Here is a 19,919-nt window from a genome sequence, read left to right as displayed (position 1 = left end):
TGGGTGGCAACTGACAGGAGAAAGCTAGTCCTAGCAGCTGGGACAGCCCTGCAGGTATGGGAGGGGGAAGGGATCAAAACCAATGGTCAGAACTACCAAAAAGAGAGGAGAGGCTTAGGTGGGACTCGGGACTTCCAGAACCTAAGACGTTGCTCCAACTCAATCCTGGAGTATTAATTGCCTTGAATTACTCATCTGAGAGTCTTCTGAGATGTTAATAATAGTTTTGGACACCAAAAACTTAATCTCCCTATCCTCCTGATCACAAACAAGTATTTTCTTCTTTCCCCAGGTCCCTTCCTCTTTCTAAAACCTGATTGGTGAGTCTTAAAAAGACTAAGAGTCACTGTACCACAGGACACGTAAGGTCTGAATTAGTTTCCTATTGCTGCTGTAACCAATGACCACAAATTTAGCAGCTGAAAGCAACACAAACTAATGCTCGTGCAGTTCTGGAGGTCAGAAGTCCAGAACCAGTGTCCCTGCACCGAAATCAAGGTGTGGGCAGGCCTGCATTTCCTCTAGAAACCCATTCCTCGCCTTTTCCGGCCTCAAGGAGGCGGCCCACCCCCCATCCTTGGCTTGTAGCTGCATCACTGTGACCTCTCTTTCCATTGTCCCATTTCCTTCTCTGACCCTGACCCTTCTTCCTCTTTCTTGTGAGGACCCTAGTGACTACTGGACACACCTGAATAACCCCGGATAATTGCTCTGTCTCAAATTCCTCATCTTAACCTACAAAGTCCCTTTTGCCATGTAAAGCCACACATCCACAGACTTTAAGGATTAAGAGAGGAACTTATCTGGGAGCCATTATGCAGCCTACCACAAACTCCCTTTCCAGCCCTAGATTGCCATGAACGAGGGCTTCTATTTTAGCTGAATAAGCCAATATACACATTGTGATTTACTTTTGGATTTCGATTTTGTATTCCTCCTGGATTCCATTTTTTTTGTTTAACTTTTTGTTTTTAATACTGCCTTTGCTTATCTTTAAGTTAATCCATCTAGCTATATCATCTTCATGCTTTCTCTTAGGTGCCTTGGACCAAAGTAGAAATCAAAAACCTCTAAATGTATTAGTTATCATTGTAATATGTGATTAACTGCAGACTCCATAAAGATGATGTTCCCTTTGAGCTAGTTGCAAAGAGTAAATAATCACAAAGCTAACCAACATGTTATGCTGAACATCCCAAAGGACAGATCACTTTATGTCTGTTTGCACGATAATTTATTATACTAAAATTTAAGACGCTAAGATTGGAGGAAAAACACACGCGAGGCTATTATAACGGAATGCCAATGTTTTGAGAGAAACAACAGAACACGCTACATCTATAGAAATATGTATGCACGTTGATGAGGCAATGTGAGTTTATAACAATTCTGGCCCGTGTAACTGGCTAATCTCCAAAGTACATATTAAAGTTAATTATATCAGACATTGGTTGGCCATCACCGCCAATTTCCAGGAACCGCTGGCCCAAAGCTCATCAATGTTCCATCATCACATGAAGAATATCCAGAATTCCAAACTGCAAAACCTACTGGCCTTTTACTTCTTCCCTTTGAACTACAAAAAAATAATTTATATTGTGTACATGCTTAACGAAACAAGAGTCGACTGTCCCTGACCACAACATGATTCTACAGAAGGGAAAGGACTGATGCAACAAGATCACAGAAGACCTTCCTCGCTGCCCCACGCTGCCTGTACGCACCTGCCCTTCCCATGCCTGTGTCCTCGTGACTGGTGGGCGCAACTGCAGGCTCCAGACTAAGAGCTCCTGGAGTGCAGAGCCACAGCTTATTCAGCAGTCCCCATGGTGCCTGGCTCTTGAGTCTAAATAGTCAACTAAGATGGGGAGGGTTTTAAGCAACATACTGTGCCCCACGTGGTGTGCCGACTCACAAACTTTCTACATCTCCTTCTAGACAAAGAACTTAGGGAAGCTGTACAGAGTAGCAGTTAAACACTCTAGAGTCCCACCGCCTGAGTTCAAAACATTTGCTTCATACAATGTGCCCTGGCCAGTGTGGCTCACTTGGCTGAGCATAGTCCCGTAAATCAAAAGGTTGCAGTTCGATTCCTGGTCGGGGCACAGGCCTGGCTTGTGGGTTCAGCCAGTCAAGAAGCAAACAACTGATGTTCGATGTTCCCTCCCACTCTTCCTCCCTCCCTTCCCCTCTCTCTAAAATCACTAAGTATGTCCTCAGGTGAGGATTAAAAAAAAATGGGACAATTTACATCTGCATGCCTTCTGTCCTCATGGGAACAGTGGGACCGATGAAAACTGTCTCCAGAGGATCACTGAGATTTCGGTGAGACGCCCTCTGTAGAGAGCTTTTCACACAAAGCACTTTAGATCAACCAATGGCTGGCACACACCAGCCTTCCATAAATGTAACCTATAGTTATGACATCATATTCAAATACATTTTGGTAATTAATGTTCACCTGTATTTTTCACTTAAACGGACATTTTAGTGATCATTTACATAAAAAGAAGCACATTTTTACATTAAAACAAATGTTGGTTTGATATCAGCATTTTCTAAGGTGGCTTTCTAATTTTTACCTTGAAATCCTAGTAAATATCAATATAATCCAACAAAAGACAGACATTATTTGTACTTACAACTACATCAAGATTAGAGAAATTATATCGTCAACACAGACTGAGGCAAACGATTGTGAACCCTGAACTCATTGGGAACTCGGTCACAACTAATATTCGAATACAGATTTACTGCGATAGAGTCAAATTTCAAAAGGCCGTATTTGACCCTCCCACAGACATTACTGGGCAAAGAGTGTTATTTCCTCAACTTACAAATGTCACCATGTCAGGGCAATCTCTTCAATTACCTTGAAGTGAGAAAATTTTTAACACTTTTGCTATTTTCCTCTCTCATACATATATGAAAATGATAGAGTCTTTCATAGAACATTACATAAGAAAGGTTAAGTCTTCACTCACCAATAAACATAGACCCAGGCCCAGTTTTGTTTTTTGGATTTTTTTTTTTGTAGAATAATCCACTCAAATGAAACAACCTGGTCTTCAGAGCCTTTTAAATTAATCAAGAAAGAATAAAAACAAGTAAAAGTGTATATAAGAGCTATCCATGAATATCGTATGAACTGGGTAAAATCTGGTGAAGAAGCAACTTCTTAAAAAACCATAACCTTAAGCCCGTCTTATATGATATCAATTTCATCCTTAAACGTTTTTACTGCCTCACATTAGATTTCAGATCCCACATGCTCTAAAGGGGGCACAACAAGGTGAACTTCTACGACCTTGGGCCTTGGAGACAATGCGTCCCGACCGTTGTCTGGACGCTGATATGCCCTGACCAGGGTGCACTGTATCAGCTGTTCTTGGACATGCGGGAATATTCCAGCGTGTGAGACAGACTCATGCGTCCCACCACAACTGTTCAGATGAACTACGTTCTCCTTCCTGCATTATGGGAGCACCCAGATTCAGTTCCATAATAAACCACGAAGGAGAGCCACGCACCCCGACACAGGGACGACCATGCCCTGTTCCAAAGTATGTAGAGTGTCTTCTCCATTTTGCAGCCTCTTGCAAATAAATTGTGAAAAGGATTTCTGGATTTTTTAAATCTCTTTATATGTTTTGGGAATCACTGTGCAAAATCTATTTTCATACTCAAGATATTCAAAGGGCTAATTTCCTTTCTGTGACTGGGTTTTCCATCTTAAAAATCAAACTACAGGACAATGTACATTGATAGGATTTTGGAATTCTGCCTACCCAATATCAGCTTCCCCCATTTACCAAAATACGTTATTCTCAGCTCCAAGGAGTAGGACAAATTAACTAGAAAAAAGACATAGCAAAGGAAAAAAATAAAAGGAGGGTTCCTTAGAAGCCTACTTATTCTTCCTGGTTTGAATCACAAATATTTATAGATCAATAAAACCTTAAAAGTTGACACAGATCTTAAAGACCCTCCAATCCAACTGTTCCTTAAGGCAGGAACCCTGTATTTAGAATTGCAGCATATACGTGCACACATTGTTCAGTCACAGAACGGGCTGGGAGTTCCCCTGGGTTGCAACAAGCAGTCCCTGGAAAGGGCTACAGATTAAGGACCTTTTATTCTGTGTTTGCATGTGGCAACGTTCCATTCTGAGAAGGGCCTGTGGCGGTAATAAAACGATTTGCTACTATATTCAGTATTTTTTAATTTAATTGTGCATTTCACCTGTGAAGAGTAAGGTGGCATCTGAAAAAGGCAGGTTTCTTTCGTTTATCACATTCTGATCCGAATTTCTGATGGACAGTTACATGTCACTTACTGAAAGTGCAAGAAAAAGCTATTTTTTAAAGAATTGATTTTAGCAGATGCAGTTTGGAATAAAACCTTATAAAACAGGAAGGAAGGAGGGTCAATGTGACGTGAACTCCCCTTGCTGACGAAAGGCTGCGAGCAGCCAGGTGGGGCTGGCCTATCCGTCTCAAGGGGAACATGGAAGCGAAGGGGAAAGAAGTCTTCCTCCCAAGGTGGACCGCGTCCACAAAGCCTGATCAATGACAGAGATGAGGGAACCGACTTTCTGGCAAAGCTTCTTAGGCAAAAGGACAGACATCCAGCTTTCAAGATTGTGAAAGTCCTTCCTACAAGCAGTGGTCCAAACGAACTCACTCATACAACTCCAAATGAAAAAGAAAGTGTTCATTTCATTCCCTAGGACTTTCCAACAGCAGAACGAGAGAACAGCATGCATCTCCCTGTCAGCGAGTGAGGACTGAGCTGCTGCTCTGATCTGAAGCCTGCTGTTCGGCCATGACCTGTCTTTCTCCAGGAAGAAGACAACAAAGGTTAAAGAGCTTATGAAAATGTCTCAGGGGCACAATTTCTCCAGTAGAGAATAGTAGAACCTGTTCAATGACGGGGAATAGGGGAAGGTTTGATGAAGGGCGAGGGTCACATTTTCCATGTGGACATGTGGCCTGTGCCACGGAGGCCACCCAAAGAATAACACGTCATCTGAAGACGATGCGATCAGGCCATTGAGTGCAACACTAACCATGGCACGATACTACCTTGCCCACTCGGAGGAGATTATTAAGATGGGGCCCAAATATGTCTTCTCTACCACCTAACGCAATCCAGCTACCAAACCCTGAAGATAATCAGAAGCACTACTGAAGCAGGTTTTACTTCAAAATAACTTCCAGCAAGACTGTGAAGAACGATACCAGAGAAAAAGCTAAACTTCTACTTTGCCACTGCTGTCCCAGACGATGACATTCTGACCATGCTGCAGGGATTCAGTGGAAACCGTAACTGTATCATTCTGTCTGATGTTGCTGAATGGCAATTGGAACGCAATGGCCAGTGAGCACAAAATGCAAACTATAAGCAAGATACTGAAGGACTGGAGCATGAAATGAGAAGAGGGCTTTTATTTCTTTACACTCTGCCATGTTTGCATGGACCTTTCTGAATAAAATCGGCTCAGGGAGTTTATTGTGACTAATGCGAGCACTAAGAACCCAAAGTCACCCTGATGGTCAGAGTGTCCAAGGAATGAGCCTGGAATGCGCGGCTGGCAGAGGCTTGATAAAAGCAGCCAGTCACAGGCTTCTAACACAGTCTTCTGTGGTGGGCGGTATAAAGCGACAGGAAGTTCGGTGGACAGTCCACATCCAGAAGGAAGATGGGCACAATAGTCACCTCTGACCTGAGAGGTCACTGGCGAATCCATACATAGGGTGAACAGAGATGTGAATGAAGACCCACACTTTCTTTGGTTTTCCTCTACTCCACCGAAAGTGTCACTCCTTCGACCAACTACACAAATAACTCCCACCATGCCTCCTCTCCAGCCACCACGTTTTTCCGGAAGGCAAAGAAACACCCCATATTCTTTCAGAAAACCAGAAGCACTGGCTAAATTGTCACCAAACAGAGCCAGTTACAACTCTGAAAGTGACACTTTATTTCAACTCGCATCTGAACTGGAAGCACAATGGGGTATAAGTGACTCACAGTTTAGAGTATCTGAAGCCTGTTAACCAGCCTCCCCCTGAATGTGAACTCCGCGGCGGCAGGCATTGTGATCTGTGCACTCACTGATACATCCTACAGACCGAGAGCAGTGCCCGGCACAAACTTGAGTGTACTTACTTGCTCAGTGAATGGCCATTAATGGTCACAAACAGTCACGTCTGAAAAGAAAGTATTGCAGAGCTGGCATGAAATGCTAAATAATGTCTATTCTTTACCCAAATACGACACTGAACCTTTTATCTGGTGTAATTTCTATTCTCTTTGGAAACATGTACCTTTATAAATTTGCACGTCTTATCTCTTCCGGCACCCCCAAAACATAACAAATCTAAGAAAGCTGAACTCTGCTTACTTCAAATACATTGAATCCTGAAATATGGGAAAATTCAGTTAGAACAACAAAATCTTCCAGGACCTCCAAAGAATGGATTTCTTAGTAAAAATAACATATATTTACACCTATAGCCGTGTCAGACGAGACTGTGAAACACTATTAAACTGTAGGTACCACTGGCAGCTAGATGTGTTGAGACAGAGGATGAAAAAATTAATATTTACTTTTAAAAACCTGCAAAAATCCTTGCATGACGAGTAATATAAGCAGGTTGCAACGTCCCCCGGGCGGTCACCTGCCCCTCTCCCCTGCATTCCTTCCCTACTTCTGCGCTGCTTCTCTGAGCAAACCGTCACAGTAAACAGAGTTCATCGACGCTTTATTTGTTTATAGATTTCTTTTTACAACTATAAGCTTTGAGAGTGGGAACTGGGCTAATGCATTCTTCTCAGTGCCCAGCGATAAATTTCTATCAATAAATTATGAATAGAAAGATATAGTTAAACATCAATATGAAAGCGATATATAACATCAGTTAGTCGATCAAAGAAGTTGAAAGGTGGTTTGATAAATTCAAGACTTCCGTGATAATCCAAGCTAATAATGCTTCATAAAAAGAAAATCAAGCAATGATTGCTTGTAAAAAATAAAATAAAAATTATGCCTCTTCCTAAGAATTATTCGCTAGGAACATAAGCTCTGCTTTGCAAGGAAAAGCCTATCGTATCAACGCAAGGATTGGGAAATAAAGACAAAAAATGTCTACGTTCTTGTAAGCTTTCCCATGGAAATGCTTTCGGAAATCGAGCGTAGCTTAGGTAAGCTCCAGAGGCGTCCTGGGCACCTGGGCCGCATTGCCCTCCCTCAGCTGCCCGGGACCATGGTGTGGCTGTGGCCAAAGGGAAGGCACACAGGGGTGGCTCAGGCCATGAAGTCAGTCTGCATGACAGATGCAATTTTTCCTGGCACCACGTGGGCATAACTCACTGATGACAGTCGTATGTCCACGCTGGCACCTTTCCACCAGGGACGGGTGCGAATACGTCACCACATCTGGATGCTGGGCTCGCTGGGGTCCTGGGACTCCAAGAGCTCCTCGAACCAGAGCCCCGCAGCTGTGCTCAATGAACAGGCGGGAGCGCCAGGGGTGATGAAAGGGCTAAATGACCGCAAACTGTAAATACAGACTTCTTTCATTAAAGCTCGAGGTAACCGCGGCAGCCATCTCCTGTTGGAAAAGACGGTCTGCCTCTTGAAACAGCAGCCAGCGGCTTGTCCATACGTATTCCTAACTTTGTAAAGCAAATGCGCAGTTCTGCTAGGAAAAGACGACACACTCGAAGCAAAGCCAACAAAGTTCCTATGATTCCCTTTAAATTCAAAAAAACATCTTCACACGGAAGAAAGGAAAAATATGTAATCCACAGTCATCATTTATTCGTAAGAACAGCTCTCCCCCATTTAAATCAAACGTGAGATTTACATAGCTTGTTACAAAGCCATGTGGAAAGTTCAACCTACTATAGTAAAAATAAAAAACTATTATATGCTAACGCAATTAAATATCTCCCATAAATCTTCAGTCAAATAATTACTTTTCCCAGGCAGCATGGCAGATGCCACCCGAAAATAGCAGTGTATATATATGGTCCTCGTGGACAAAATGCAAACTTTAATGAGGTCAGAAACTAAACTTTCATGGGTCTTATCCCTTTTCTTTTCAGATCATCTTTTCCACCTGCTTATTCCACTCCCTTCATGTCCTGCCTCCCATCAAGCTGCCCAGCAGCCGTACGATGCCCTCCAGCTCTGCACCCTCCTAACTCTGGACCGACCTTCCACGGTGTCTAGTGGACACAGGCTGGCCAGTGGTAAACAGAGAGCAACGTCAACTGAATCATTCCTCCTCTCTCTCTCTCTTGCCGTCTCTCTCTCCTTTACTATGTTTGCCACTCATTTCCTAAACATTTATGTGGTGAGAGAAGGCATTGCTAATACATTCGACTTTTCACATGTGGATTGAATACAGAGAGACCATTTCTTTTTAGGAAAATCATTAAAGATTCTTTAACACATCTTTTCCACTTGTAGGTCTGCAAATGCTTTAAGTGGCAGCCGTGAATAAAAAGGGAAGCAGCGTTTCAGAGCCTATGTGAAACCAGGAACAAGTTACTGAAATGAGACTTCTTATGTGAGATGATGACACAGAGTCAACGACCTTTCTGACCTTCTGTCTGCAGTGCATCTAAGGTCATACTAACTGTGGGAACCCTGCAAAGCCCAGGAATGCTAGGCCTGCCACAAAACAGTATTTTAACTCTTTGTATTTAAAACACACAGACTTGAGATCGCCGGATGGCAGAGATTGGAGGAAGGAGTGAGAGAAGAAAGGGTGGGGAAAAAGAAAGAGAGAAAAAAAGGAGAAAGAAAGAAAATGCCACCTACGATGCACATTTTAGGTCATGCTCTGACTTCATCAGGAGTCTCTCACCAGCACCAATAGCTGAGACATTCTGTCTGAAGCTCGGGACCCTGCATGCAGTCATGCAAACACCCTGACTAGTTCTAGTTTGAGGCACGCCATTTCACTTATTTTCTTTCTTTTTTTTTTTAAGATTTTATTTACTTATTTTTAAAGAGGGGGAAGGAAAGGAGAGAAACACAGATTGGCTGCCTCTCGCACACCTCCACTGGGGACCTGGCCTACAACCCAGGCACGTGCCCTGACTGGGAATCCAACCAGCAACTTTGGCTCGCAGGCCAGCACTCAATCTATGGAGCCACACCAGCCAGGTCGCATTTTCTTATCATCTGCCCTGAGGCAAACATGTAAGGTTGGCATCTACAAGGAATCTTTATGTATGGACATCAACAGTTTTGTCAACATACTTTAACATCCTGGTGAACAAACTAATTTACTTAATCACAGTTATCTTGTCTCCCAAAGTGATGCACCTGCTCCCCCACAGAACACGGCCTGCCGTGTGCCTTTCCTCCCAGGGAGAAGTCCACACGGCGCCTACACCACCCCCCAACCGCGCTCCAGAGCAGGGATCCAAAGGTGCAAAGGACAGATGCCAGGAGCCACGAGGGTCCGCTCCTGCTGTCCCCACTGGTACATCCCTCAAACCCGCTCTCTATCCAAGGCCCTGCGGAATGATCTAGAAATGCAGGGTGCTCCCCTTTGCCATTCTTCTATCCTCCCAAGAGCAGAGTCCTTTGCCCAAATGGCAACTGGCCGCCACAGCTTTTGCTCCAATTCGTATTTCAAAAAGTGGATGTTTCATAAAAAGAGAAGTTTCAGCAGCCTCTTCCACCCTGAGAGTGCGAGAGCTGAATGAGTCTGATGTTAGCCCAAGTACAGGCTTCCCGGGGTCCCCTTCTTCAAAGACCTCTCACCTGCAATGGCTTCCTTCAGTGTCAGCGACAGAGGCCACAGCCACACCTGGATGTAGTTCAAAGGCCTTGCCTGACCTTCTTCCCCAAATCAAACCGCAGAGAAACAGGGCTTCTGTTTCTCCCCATTAATAAATATCCTGGAATAAATATTAGCATAAAATCTCCCTTTCTAAAATAAGCCTATATGGCCCTGGCTGGTGTGGCTCAGTGGACTGAGTGCCAGCCTGTGAACCAAAGGGTCGCTGGTTCTATTCAGAGCACATGCCTGGGTTGCAGGCAAGGTACCCAGTAGGCATCCAAGAGGCAACCACACATTGAAGTTTCTCTCCCTCTCTTTCTCCCTTCCTCTCCCTCTCTAAAAATAAATAAATGAAAAATCTTTAAAATAAGCCTATATTTAGGTTCCACGCTAGTAGACAGAGACAGCGAAAGCCAGATACTAAGAATAAGGCTAGAACAGGGTTTTTTGCAACTTAGCTTTGCAGTTTTATGCAAAGCTGCACTTTGAGAAATAGTCATAAACGTCTAACCACTATGCCCGACACCAAAACCAATAAAATATTGAATGTCAACTGTAATTGAAAATTTAACATTTTTTTTTTTTTTACTTTTTTAACTCAATTTCCCAGTCTAAGCCCAGGAAAGTGCTCGATGGCCTCGTGAGGTTGGGGGCTACCGGCCTGGAGCGTGCTGCTCTAGAACTCGCCCGTTTTCACAGCAGGTTCTGTTGGTTGATGTTGGTGTGGACTCTGAGCTGCTCCACTCGGGCCTCGGGGCCGGGACGTGAGCCCATCTCCTGAAGTGATGTCTCTGCTCTCACCGTTCACAACCCCCGGGGCAGGGGCAGACAGGCGCCCTCCGGTTATTTCTGCAGCTGGTCCCTAGAGGAGTGTCTCTGAACCCGCAGAGCGCCGGAAATGGGGGGAGGGGTGCTGTTGAACGAGTTCACAGTTACGTAATGACCGCTCTCGCCTGTACAGTAAATGCTTCCGTGGTGGAAAGGGGGCCAAAAGGCTAATAAGGACTGGGGTTACCTTTTTCTTCTTCCTATTTATGTATGCTCTTTGAACTGTATTTACTAAGCACAATACTCCTTTCTTCATTAACAGAAACTGCACGTAAGGTTACAGGAACAAGGCACAGTCCTCTAAGAACAGTCCAGTTTTCCTCGGGCTCACACGCCGAGTCCCCGCGCACGCGCCTACCTGACGTTCTTGCCCTGGGCGCAGAGCATCTTGACCAGGTCGGCGATGGGGTACTGAGCCTTGGCTGCGCAGAGACCGTAGCCTGCGAGGAATAGGACCAACACGTAAGAAGGTGGTTTGTAGTTTGAAATACGTTTTTTAGTTTGAAATTTTTTAATTTCTCTCTTGATCAAAACATTTTTATGCCAAAAACAACAGTCCAATAGTAGGACTAGAAATGAAAGCAAAGTTATAATGTGGACTTTTTAAAATACTGGCCTAAATTTCAACTTCAAAATCTAAGGATCCCGCCACAATTTGGTGCAGGTCTGCTAGATCTGCACAAAATGACTTGACCAATGTCCTGTCAATTGTTCGAAGCAAAATGAAACCAAAGTGAGAAACTGAGACTCCCAGACTCTGTCTACCAGGCCGGGGGACCTCAGCTTGTTGGAAACCACAGGATTCGCAATGATTTTTTAAGTATTTACTTTTAAAAAGAAACAGGTTAACACTTACTGAGCAAGTCTAAAGAGAAGGCTAGATCCTTTCATATACTATATCAAACTTAATCCTGACAGCAGGCCCAAAAATTATCAATAAATAATCAAGACTCAAAGATGATTTATACATTTGTGCAGAACCACTGAGAGACATGGTACATACACTTCATCAGTTTGTTGAATCTCTGTGTGATCCCCAAAATATTAACCTAAGCTGAGAATTCTCAGTATTTTTCACTTTGTAAGGATAAGGTTGCTTCTAGGTTCCCCTTATGTTTTCAAAAACAAACAAGTCCCAGTTAGATTAGTCCCAGTTGGTCCCAGCTGGATCGATTGCAACAGCTATTACAGGTTGTTTGTTTGCTTTTTCTTTTTTACTTTACCTGGAGTAATAATAATGCTATTAGCCTCTCGAATCATGTCAACTGCATTGTCAAGGTTGATTTCTGTATGTGTGCCAGTAATTTCCATAGGTTTTCCACCAGCCGTTGACGTGGTGCCGTAGCCGCCAAGAATCACATTGGCCAGGGAGCGATTCATGGCCTGGAACGCAGAATGACCCGCTGTGAGCGTTTAATCCACATAACTTTCAGAAAATGATCTGTGTCTATGATATTCAGAGCCATTTAAAGAGGTGTATTTGACCATCTAAAACATTTTAACCACGTAATTTGATCTAGCTTCTGAAAATTATTTCAAAAAGTTAAATGAAAAGAAGACATCTGGCAAACCACACATTTTTCTATAAAATCAACTATACACAAATATATTTTCAATAAGAGAGTGAAATTTTTTTAAGGTACTTAATGGAAAGTTACCAGTTACAATTAGAAATTAATGAAAACCAATGTCTCTGGTTATATTTTGTTTGCTTTTTTCTTCTATCGATTATGTTCCAGTTAAAGGTGAGATCATATGGTATTTGTCCCTCACCGCCTGGCTTATTTCACTTAGCATAATGCTCTCCAGTTTCATCCATGCTGTTGCAAAGGGTATAAGCTCCTTCTTTCTCTCTGCTGCATAGAATTCCATTGTGTAAATATACCATAGTTTTTGGATCCACTCGTTTGCTGATGGGCACTTAGGTTGGCGGGGGGGACAGTGGGAAGAGGGGATTACAGGAACTACCATGGAGGACACATGGACAAAACCAAGGGGGAGGGTGGAGGTGGGGGAGGGAGGTGGGTTCAGTTGGGGTGGGGTGGAGGGATGGGGAGAAAAGGCATACAACTGTTATTGAATAACAATAAAAATTTTTAAAAAATTTAAAAAAAAAAAACCGCGGAGCTGGTTACTGCCATCTGCATACTGATGAGCAGGTTGCACTTCCATACTCCCTCGGATTCCACAAGAGTAAAGAGAAAGCCCAGGGGCATGAAACTCTGCAAGGCAACCCGCGAGATCTCCCAGGTGAGTTCTGCTACCAGCTGCAAGCTGTCCAGAAGCCACCGGGAGGAAAAAAAGGGTAGGGATTCATTTCATTTAGAGCTCTGCTGCCCTCTGCCGTCAAGAAAAAAACATGCAGAAATCGCTACAGTCTTATTTTCCAAATCAGCTCTACAAAGCTATAATAGAAGTGACTAGATGCATTATTAGACTCCTAAAATATTTTATTTCCAAAAAGATAGATAAGTTATATTCTGTTTCATTAAAATATACACCCACCCATTTAACCTGGAAAAGTTGTCATGGAAGAAACCATAGGAAGGCACTGCTACTTGTTCTTGTACAATCACCTAACAATGTCCCTCCCATACAAACAGCACAATTGAAATGTGGTGGTAACTGATTGAATTTGGAAAATAGTTCATTTGTAGACCCCTCGAGGTGAGGTGGTAAAAGAAAAGAAAAAGAAAAGAGAGCCCTGGCCGGGTCAGTTGGTTACAGCATCGTCCCATACGCCAAGGTTGTGGGTTTGATCCCCAATAAGCGCACATACAAAAAACAAGTGATAAATGCATGAATAAATGAAATAACAAATCTCTCTCTCTCTCTCTCTCCCTCTCTCTCTCTCTCTCTCTGTTCCCCTCTCCCTCCCTCCCCTCCTCTCTCTCTAAAAATCAATTGTAAAAAAATGAGAAGACAGGAAGTTAGATGTTTTGAGTAATCAAAGGCACTTTAAGAGTTCAAGTCCATGTACATGATCAAAGCAGTCATTCTACATAATCACAACTGAGTTTATCACTTCAAAAAAAAATTCCAAAAATTATTAAACACTATTTTAAGTGTTGTAATAAATGTATCATTGATCCATTGTTTATGCCATTTCTAAGGTATATAATTATCAATCTATTACTTTTTTTTAAAAAAGACACATTGTTATTAAAAAGCAAAAGAGCACCTGGAGATTTGCAGTGATAAATAGCAGAGAAAAAAACACGACTCCCCACCCACAGCCAGCCCCACCCACTACCCCCTCAGGGGAGATGTGTCCCTGCACTGCTGAAAGGGACTGAGGACAGAGGGACAGGACACAAAGACAGATGTAGACATATAACCCCTTTATTCTAACTTAAAAGGAACCATTCCTTACTTCCTATAAAACTAAATGGAGAAGGAGGAAAGAATTCCTAAGGACATTTAACTAATGCATACCCTCTTCTGATGGTACCTTAGGGAGGAGGCTAGGGAACCACACGGTAGTTTAACAATCAAAGTCAACTTGTTCAACACATACCCACAATTATATCACCATTAAGCTAATTCCATGTGGTCTCTTAAAAATTGAATTATTTTTCATCTCTGAATTTACCATTGCAACATCACATTTTCAACAAATGTTTAGGGTTCAGGGCGTGGTTTCCTTTTTCCTTTTTCTTTTTTTGGCTTGCCTAAGTGCTTGAATGATTAATGACACTATCATGTGACCACTGATCCCCAGACTGAAGCGTTCCCAGCTTCCAAGACAAAGCGTTTGCAACACTGTCCAAGACTGTTCCTTTTAAGTTATTAAGCCCTATAATGAAAATTGTATGCTACATTAAAGGGATCCTTAATTCAAATAATTCTAAGCAAAATGTAAGAAAAAAATCTGAAAACAAAGGAAAGGTCATAAAAGAGACAAGACCAAAGCAATAACACCATATATGCCATTTACTGGCATCTCTCATTTCAGATTTGTAGGTGCTAATTAATTGGTCACAAGGCAAAAAAAAAAAATAGTTTGGCACTGATCCACTTCATTCTGTTCTATTGTCATTTGAAAACAAGTGGCAAAATGCAAAAATCAAAAAATTTGGTCTGAAAATGCTGCTCCGTTTCCCAAGTAAATGGACTATAAAAGCATAAAAAGAATAATATCGAATGACATCTGGGTATAAGGCACATCATTCCTTGGAGATGGTTCTTTGAACACTGCTGACACTTTTCGGTTTTTACAACGCCGGGTGTTGTGCAACCACCCGCTGGGCTCAGAGAACACCCAAACCTCTCACTGTCAGAGCAAAGCTCAGTTTGGGGGACTGCTGGTCAGTCGCCTCGGGGTGTCCCATTCCCTCTCATGCAACAAACCCCCCCTGCTCTGGCTTGGACTTGCACATGTCGATATGTAATAAAACAATGACGGTAAATATACTGGTAATAATAATAGGTATTGACATACAATAGTGCATCTGCTATCATAACCTATCTAGAGAGGATTCCAAACTATGAAAGGAGCTAACAAAGACGATATACGTCTAAGAGTTGTTTAACAATTATTATATTCATTTGAATGTGCCGGGTCAGGCTCCAGAAACACAAAGCAGATAGTAAATGACATCTTAAAACACCTTCCTTGTAAAATGAGAACAGGGTTTCCTACCTCCGGACTTAGGGTGGGGAGTGAGGGAGCCACTACCGCTCAGCACCTGGCATCGGGCCGGCAATCTGGTCTGGGGCCCGAGGGCGAGCAGCCACCCCGTGCTGCTCAGCGCCAGACATGAAGAAAAAATGTCTTATCATAAACAAGCACAGAGTGAGAAGCAAGGAAGATGAATGTGAGAAGTCAGAAATCGGGAAAGTTTAGAAGTGGAAATGTCTGTCTTCGAAACGGAAACATTCGGCAGGCTTGTTTTTGTTGTTGCTGTCTTGGGTTTGGGATGATGAGACAGAGGAGCAGAGAGTGTTCCGGAAAACACCCATTCCGTGCATCGCCCACTGGGGAGGACTTTCTGTGGTGAATCCCTTGTGGACATCAATTTATCAACCTCAACAGCCAACACAAAGATCTTACTCCCTTTGACCAAGTAACTGAAAAAAAATTGGCCTAAGGAAATAATCAAAGATACACAAGGAGAATATACTGCAAGAAAAAAAAAAAAGGTAAACACAGCTCATAAAATGGACTTGGGTAAATAAATTACAGTGTGTCTGTATGATACAATACCATCTTAGCAGACACTGAAAACTGTTAGAAAACTGTTAGTCAGAAAATTAAACACCACAGAATGTATTTAAACATATGCATGTGAAAAAACTATAATTAGTTTATTAAATGTTACCAGTTAAGTCGTAATGGAAATAGAGATGATTTTATTTCCTTATTCATCCTTTTCTATTTTCTTCCAAATTTCTCACATTAAATGTCTTTTATTTTCAGAATTGAATAATTTTTAAAAATTAAAGCTTCAACTGTCCTTGAACCCACGTTAATGAAATTGGCTACTACAGAGGATCAATCTGACCCAGTGTGATACTTATGGCCACAGACATATTCCCTTAAGAAAGGGAACACTCTCTTAGCCTTACATACAGTATAGGAATAAAAAATATCTGCAGTATGTTGGCGGTAAATGGCATGCCTGAAGCAGAGGAAAGAGAAACAAACAAACAAAACAGAATAAGTAGAGAAAGCAGATCAAGAAATAGGAAACAGAAAAAATTGAGAATGATGATGTAATACATAAATATACATAGAAAAGAGTATTTTCAATGTGTGCCTCTTTCTACTTTATTCTAGTTACTGTTATAGAATGGCTACCATCAAAGATACTATAGTTATTACAACCAAAAATAAGAAATCAAATGAAGAAGGGGAAAGAAATGGAGAAGAAATAAAAGAGGCACAGACAGACAGAAACTGGGGAAATAGTACTGATAAACTTAAGAACCTAAAGAAAACCATTTAAGAAAAAAGAAAGGCAAGTAGGTACCTGTGATGCCACTCCAAGACCCAGGTACAAGTCCTCCCTTCTCTCCCCATACCAGAGTGCCACTAGCTTTGTTGAAACTTAAATATTCTCATTTAATTTTAAATCAGTATTTTGCGCAACTGTAAGTATTAGTGAAAATCTGCTGCCCCCCGCTGGTCATTCAAATTCACCAAATGAAGCCAAGTCAAACTAAGGAAGGGTTAAAGGTTCATTTTGAGAGAAAACTATTTCCAATATGACTAAATGAATGTTTTCTTCATCATAAACATTTGTTTGTTTGTTTTTTAAATCCTAAAGCCTGACACTTTTCAAATAGGAAACACAACCTCCACCTTTCCAAAATTCCCTGAACAATGTGAGGGATTTGATTTTAAAACCTCTTAACTTGTTTTGAACTTGGGCTATCAAACCCTTTTTTTTATAACATGACCAAAGAAAACTAATTTCTTAATAGAAAAAGGATAAATCCAGCATTCAATTTACAATGAATTTTTCAGTTAAAATATAAGAGAAACTCTCAGTTGTAAGATACGAGGTTTTTTAATAATGCAATAAAAACTAGAGGCGGGATAAGCATTCTTTTCTGCATCATTAATAAGTGTACAGTTCACATGCTGATTTCACTCAGCTTCATGCTTGAACTTTCACAGTCGTTCAAAACTAGTATTTAGATAATAGTATCTATAATTAGAGAAAGGTTTCTAGTCAAACCTTTAATTATTTGCAGGATATCTGCTGGCCATCAAGAAGAGAATTTTAAAAAAGAAAGCTAGAAAGTATTTGTCTTGTTCATTTTTTCCTTTATTTTTAAGAAAAATCATGCCGACCACAAAACTCCAGGAGGGCACTCCCACAGAGGACCAGCGGGAGCATGAACTGCAGCAAGTTCCCGGAAACCACTCGGAAATGAGCAGAAAGAGCCCAAAAATGAGCATGCCCTTTCCCTTCTACGGCTCGCTCATAAGGCAAAAGTCTCAAGTGCTGAAGACATATTTACATACAAACAGAAATAACCACCAAATGACCTAACAGGTACAACGCTAGGGAAAAACTAAATATACTTTTTATATCCATGTGATAGATTAGGATACAGTCCCTTAAAATAATATTTTAAAAAGCATTTTTAATGATAAGAAAATGGCAAGAATATATAGTTTGTAAGATTAAAAAGTAAATGTAAAAGTGTCCCTTATGAGCAGACAAGTAAATACACAGATATGTAATACACCCAAAAAATTCAATAGAAGGAAATAAACCAAAACCCTAAGTGTTTATCTCAGAGAGAGTGGGAAGATTTTTGTTCATATTTAATTCTACACTGGAGTCCTTTAACAGGAGCCTAGCACACTTATTCAAATGCTACACTTTGGTACCCGGGCTGAAGAGAATATAAATGGAGACAGTTGTTGCTACTGCCCTTGGAAGAACCGCCCGGCCCGGCCTCGCCCGCAGAGCACGCCCGAGTCGGCCGGCGCGTGTCCCTTACCACACACATGATGTAGGAGAGGATGGCGCCAGAGGAGCCGATGAGCGCGCCCACGATGGTCAGCAGGTTGTTGTTGAGCAGGAAGCCCTCAGCACACAGGGCCCAGCCAGAGTAGCTGTTCAGCACTGTGATGACCACAGGCATGTCCGCTCCCCCGATGGCGGCCGTCAGAGTCACGCCCTGGGGAGAAAGGCAAGCGCAGCTCGGAGCTCAGAAAATAAAAAATAAAGCCTCTGACCTGGAGCACCTTGGTTCTTGACCATTCCAGTTCTCCGAGTACTATATCTACATAAAGGTTTCTCGGCTGGTAACGCCCAGGTGCCTCCTATCTGACCAACTCCCCCACAGATGGAGAAATGTACACCTGGAACCACCTCCCCACAAAAAAGTCCTGGAGTCCCCAACAGGCAGTGGTGGGCAGCAGGCCTGACCTCGACGGGGGTCTGGAAACAAGCAAGCACACTGAGGGGACGTCCCAGCTTTTGTGGCGTTCGCCTCAGGGCAGGTCCTTGTGGGTGCCAAGTGCAACGCCGAAAACAAAACAGAAGCCCACAGTCTCACTAGACTGAAGATCAAGGGTAGGGTTCAGGGTGGCTAAGGCAGCTGGAAAGTGAGAAAGTCAATTCTGCAAAGGAGGAGGCTATAAACAGAAAGCCCGAAATTCTGTGCATAAACTCTGCCCAAATCTCTGGCTGACTCCTGAACTGGGCACATGTGGCAGACTCCACGCAATCCTGTCAAGGATAAAACAACAACAGATTGTTGGGATGGAAACTACAGCCCAGGGAACACAGTCAGTAACATTGTAATAACTACGTGTGGTGCCAGGTGGGTGCTGGAAATAGCGTGGGAAACACTTCGTAAAGTATGGCTTCCTAACCATTATGCGGTACGCCTGGAACTAATACAGAGTAATACCGAATGTCAACTTTGGTTGAAAACTGTTTTAAAAGACTGCAGCTGCCCCCTACCATAGGGGAGGCAGAGTTTGAAATCTGGACCCAGCCTGGTGAGGTGCCTCCAAAAACAAATTTAAAACAGCAATAATCAATATCCTTGGAGGAATAGACAGAATCCAAAGTCTCTATCTTTCACAAGGCCCACAATGTGACCCAAAATCACTAAACCGGAAAGGAAAAGGGGTGGGGGAGAGAAAGATTTCTGCTTTGTATTCCACATATTCCTACATATTCTATGTTTCTTATTATGTGGACGTATTCTTGTATTTCTTCTTGAAGTCAAAGCCAATTATAGTCCACAAAATGTTTTGTCTTACTCATTCTCATAGAGTCATTAAGTATCTTTTAAATACCAAATTCACCTCCTCTCAAAACTAACAAGTCTTGAAGTTTTATATTTCAATGCTACAGGTTTGATTTTGGGAAATTTTTTTACTTCTTTTGCCCTATTAGATAAAAATACATCAAAACTATTTTTCTTTTGTTTAAAGTAAAACAAAAGTCAGAATAAATTAGATAATAGTAGTCACTGAAAGATAGAATTTTAAGTCACTTTTCAGTGTTCTAAAGGTTCTGTGTTGAAATCATGGCCAAACTCTTAGGATTACATAAAAATCAGTGTCATTTTAACACTAAATCTTGTGTTTCTGAACCACGCAGCCAGTATTTGATAAGCAATTGTTATAGATCTATAACACTAAACTATTTTTAAAAGCTGAAATTATAAGCCCTGTCTACAAAATACACACTAGACCAGAAAAACATGACACAATTAATTAATAACACAGAGCGGGACGCTACAGCAGCACACACTGGTAAAATAAAATGCTAGATTGTAATATATGGACAACTAAAGAACACTGTATGC

At 42.0% G+C, this 19,919-nt stretch overlaps 1 protein-coding gene across 3 annotated transcripts in view; it reads right to left on the bottom strand.

The window, feature by feature from the left end:
* The window catches only part of NNT (nicotinamide nucleotide transhydrogenase), a 76,281-nt gene that overhangs the window by 9,326 nt on the left and 47,036 nt on the right, over positions 1-19,919 (bottom strand). For all 3 annotated transcript variants that reach the window (XM_045204818.3, XM_053914728.1, XM_024571937.3), the window contains exons 17-19: positions 18,093-18,272; positions 11,858-12,017; positions 10,993-11,074 (exon numbers count right to left, since the gene is read on the bottom strand). In XM_045204818.3, coding sequence (XP_045060753.1) covers positions 10,993-11,074; positions 11,858-12,017; positions 18,093-18,272 — 422 coding nt within the window. The remainder of the gene's footprint in view (positions 1-10,992; positions 11,075-11,857; positions 12,018-18,092; positions 18,273-19,919) is intronic.

The sequence above is a fragment of the Desmodus rotundus genome, chromosome 1, assembly GCF_022682495.2.
Source record: "Desmodus rotundus isolate HL8 chromosome 1, HLdesRot8A.1, whole genome shotgun sequence".
Taxonomy (NCBI): Eukaryota; Metazoa; Chordata; class Mammalia; order Chiroptera; family Phyllostomidae; genus Desmodus; species Desmodus rotundus.
The sequence above is the reverse complement of the archived record's forward strand: the minus strand, read 5'-3'. Positions and strand labels throughout refer to the sequence as shown.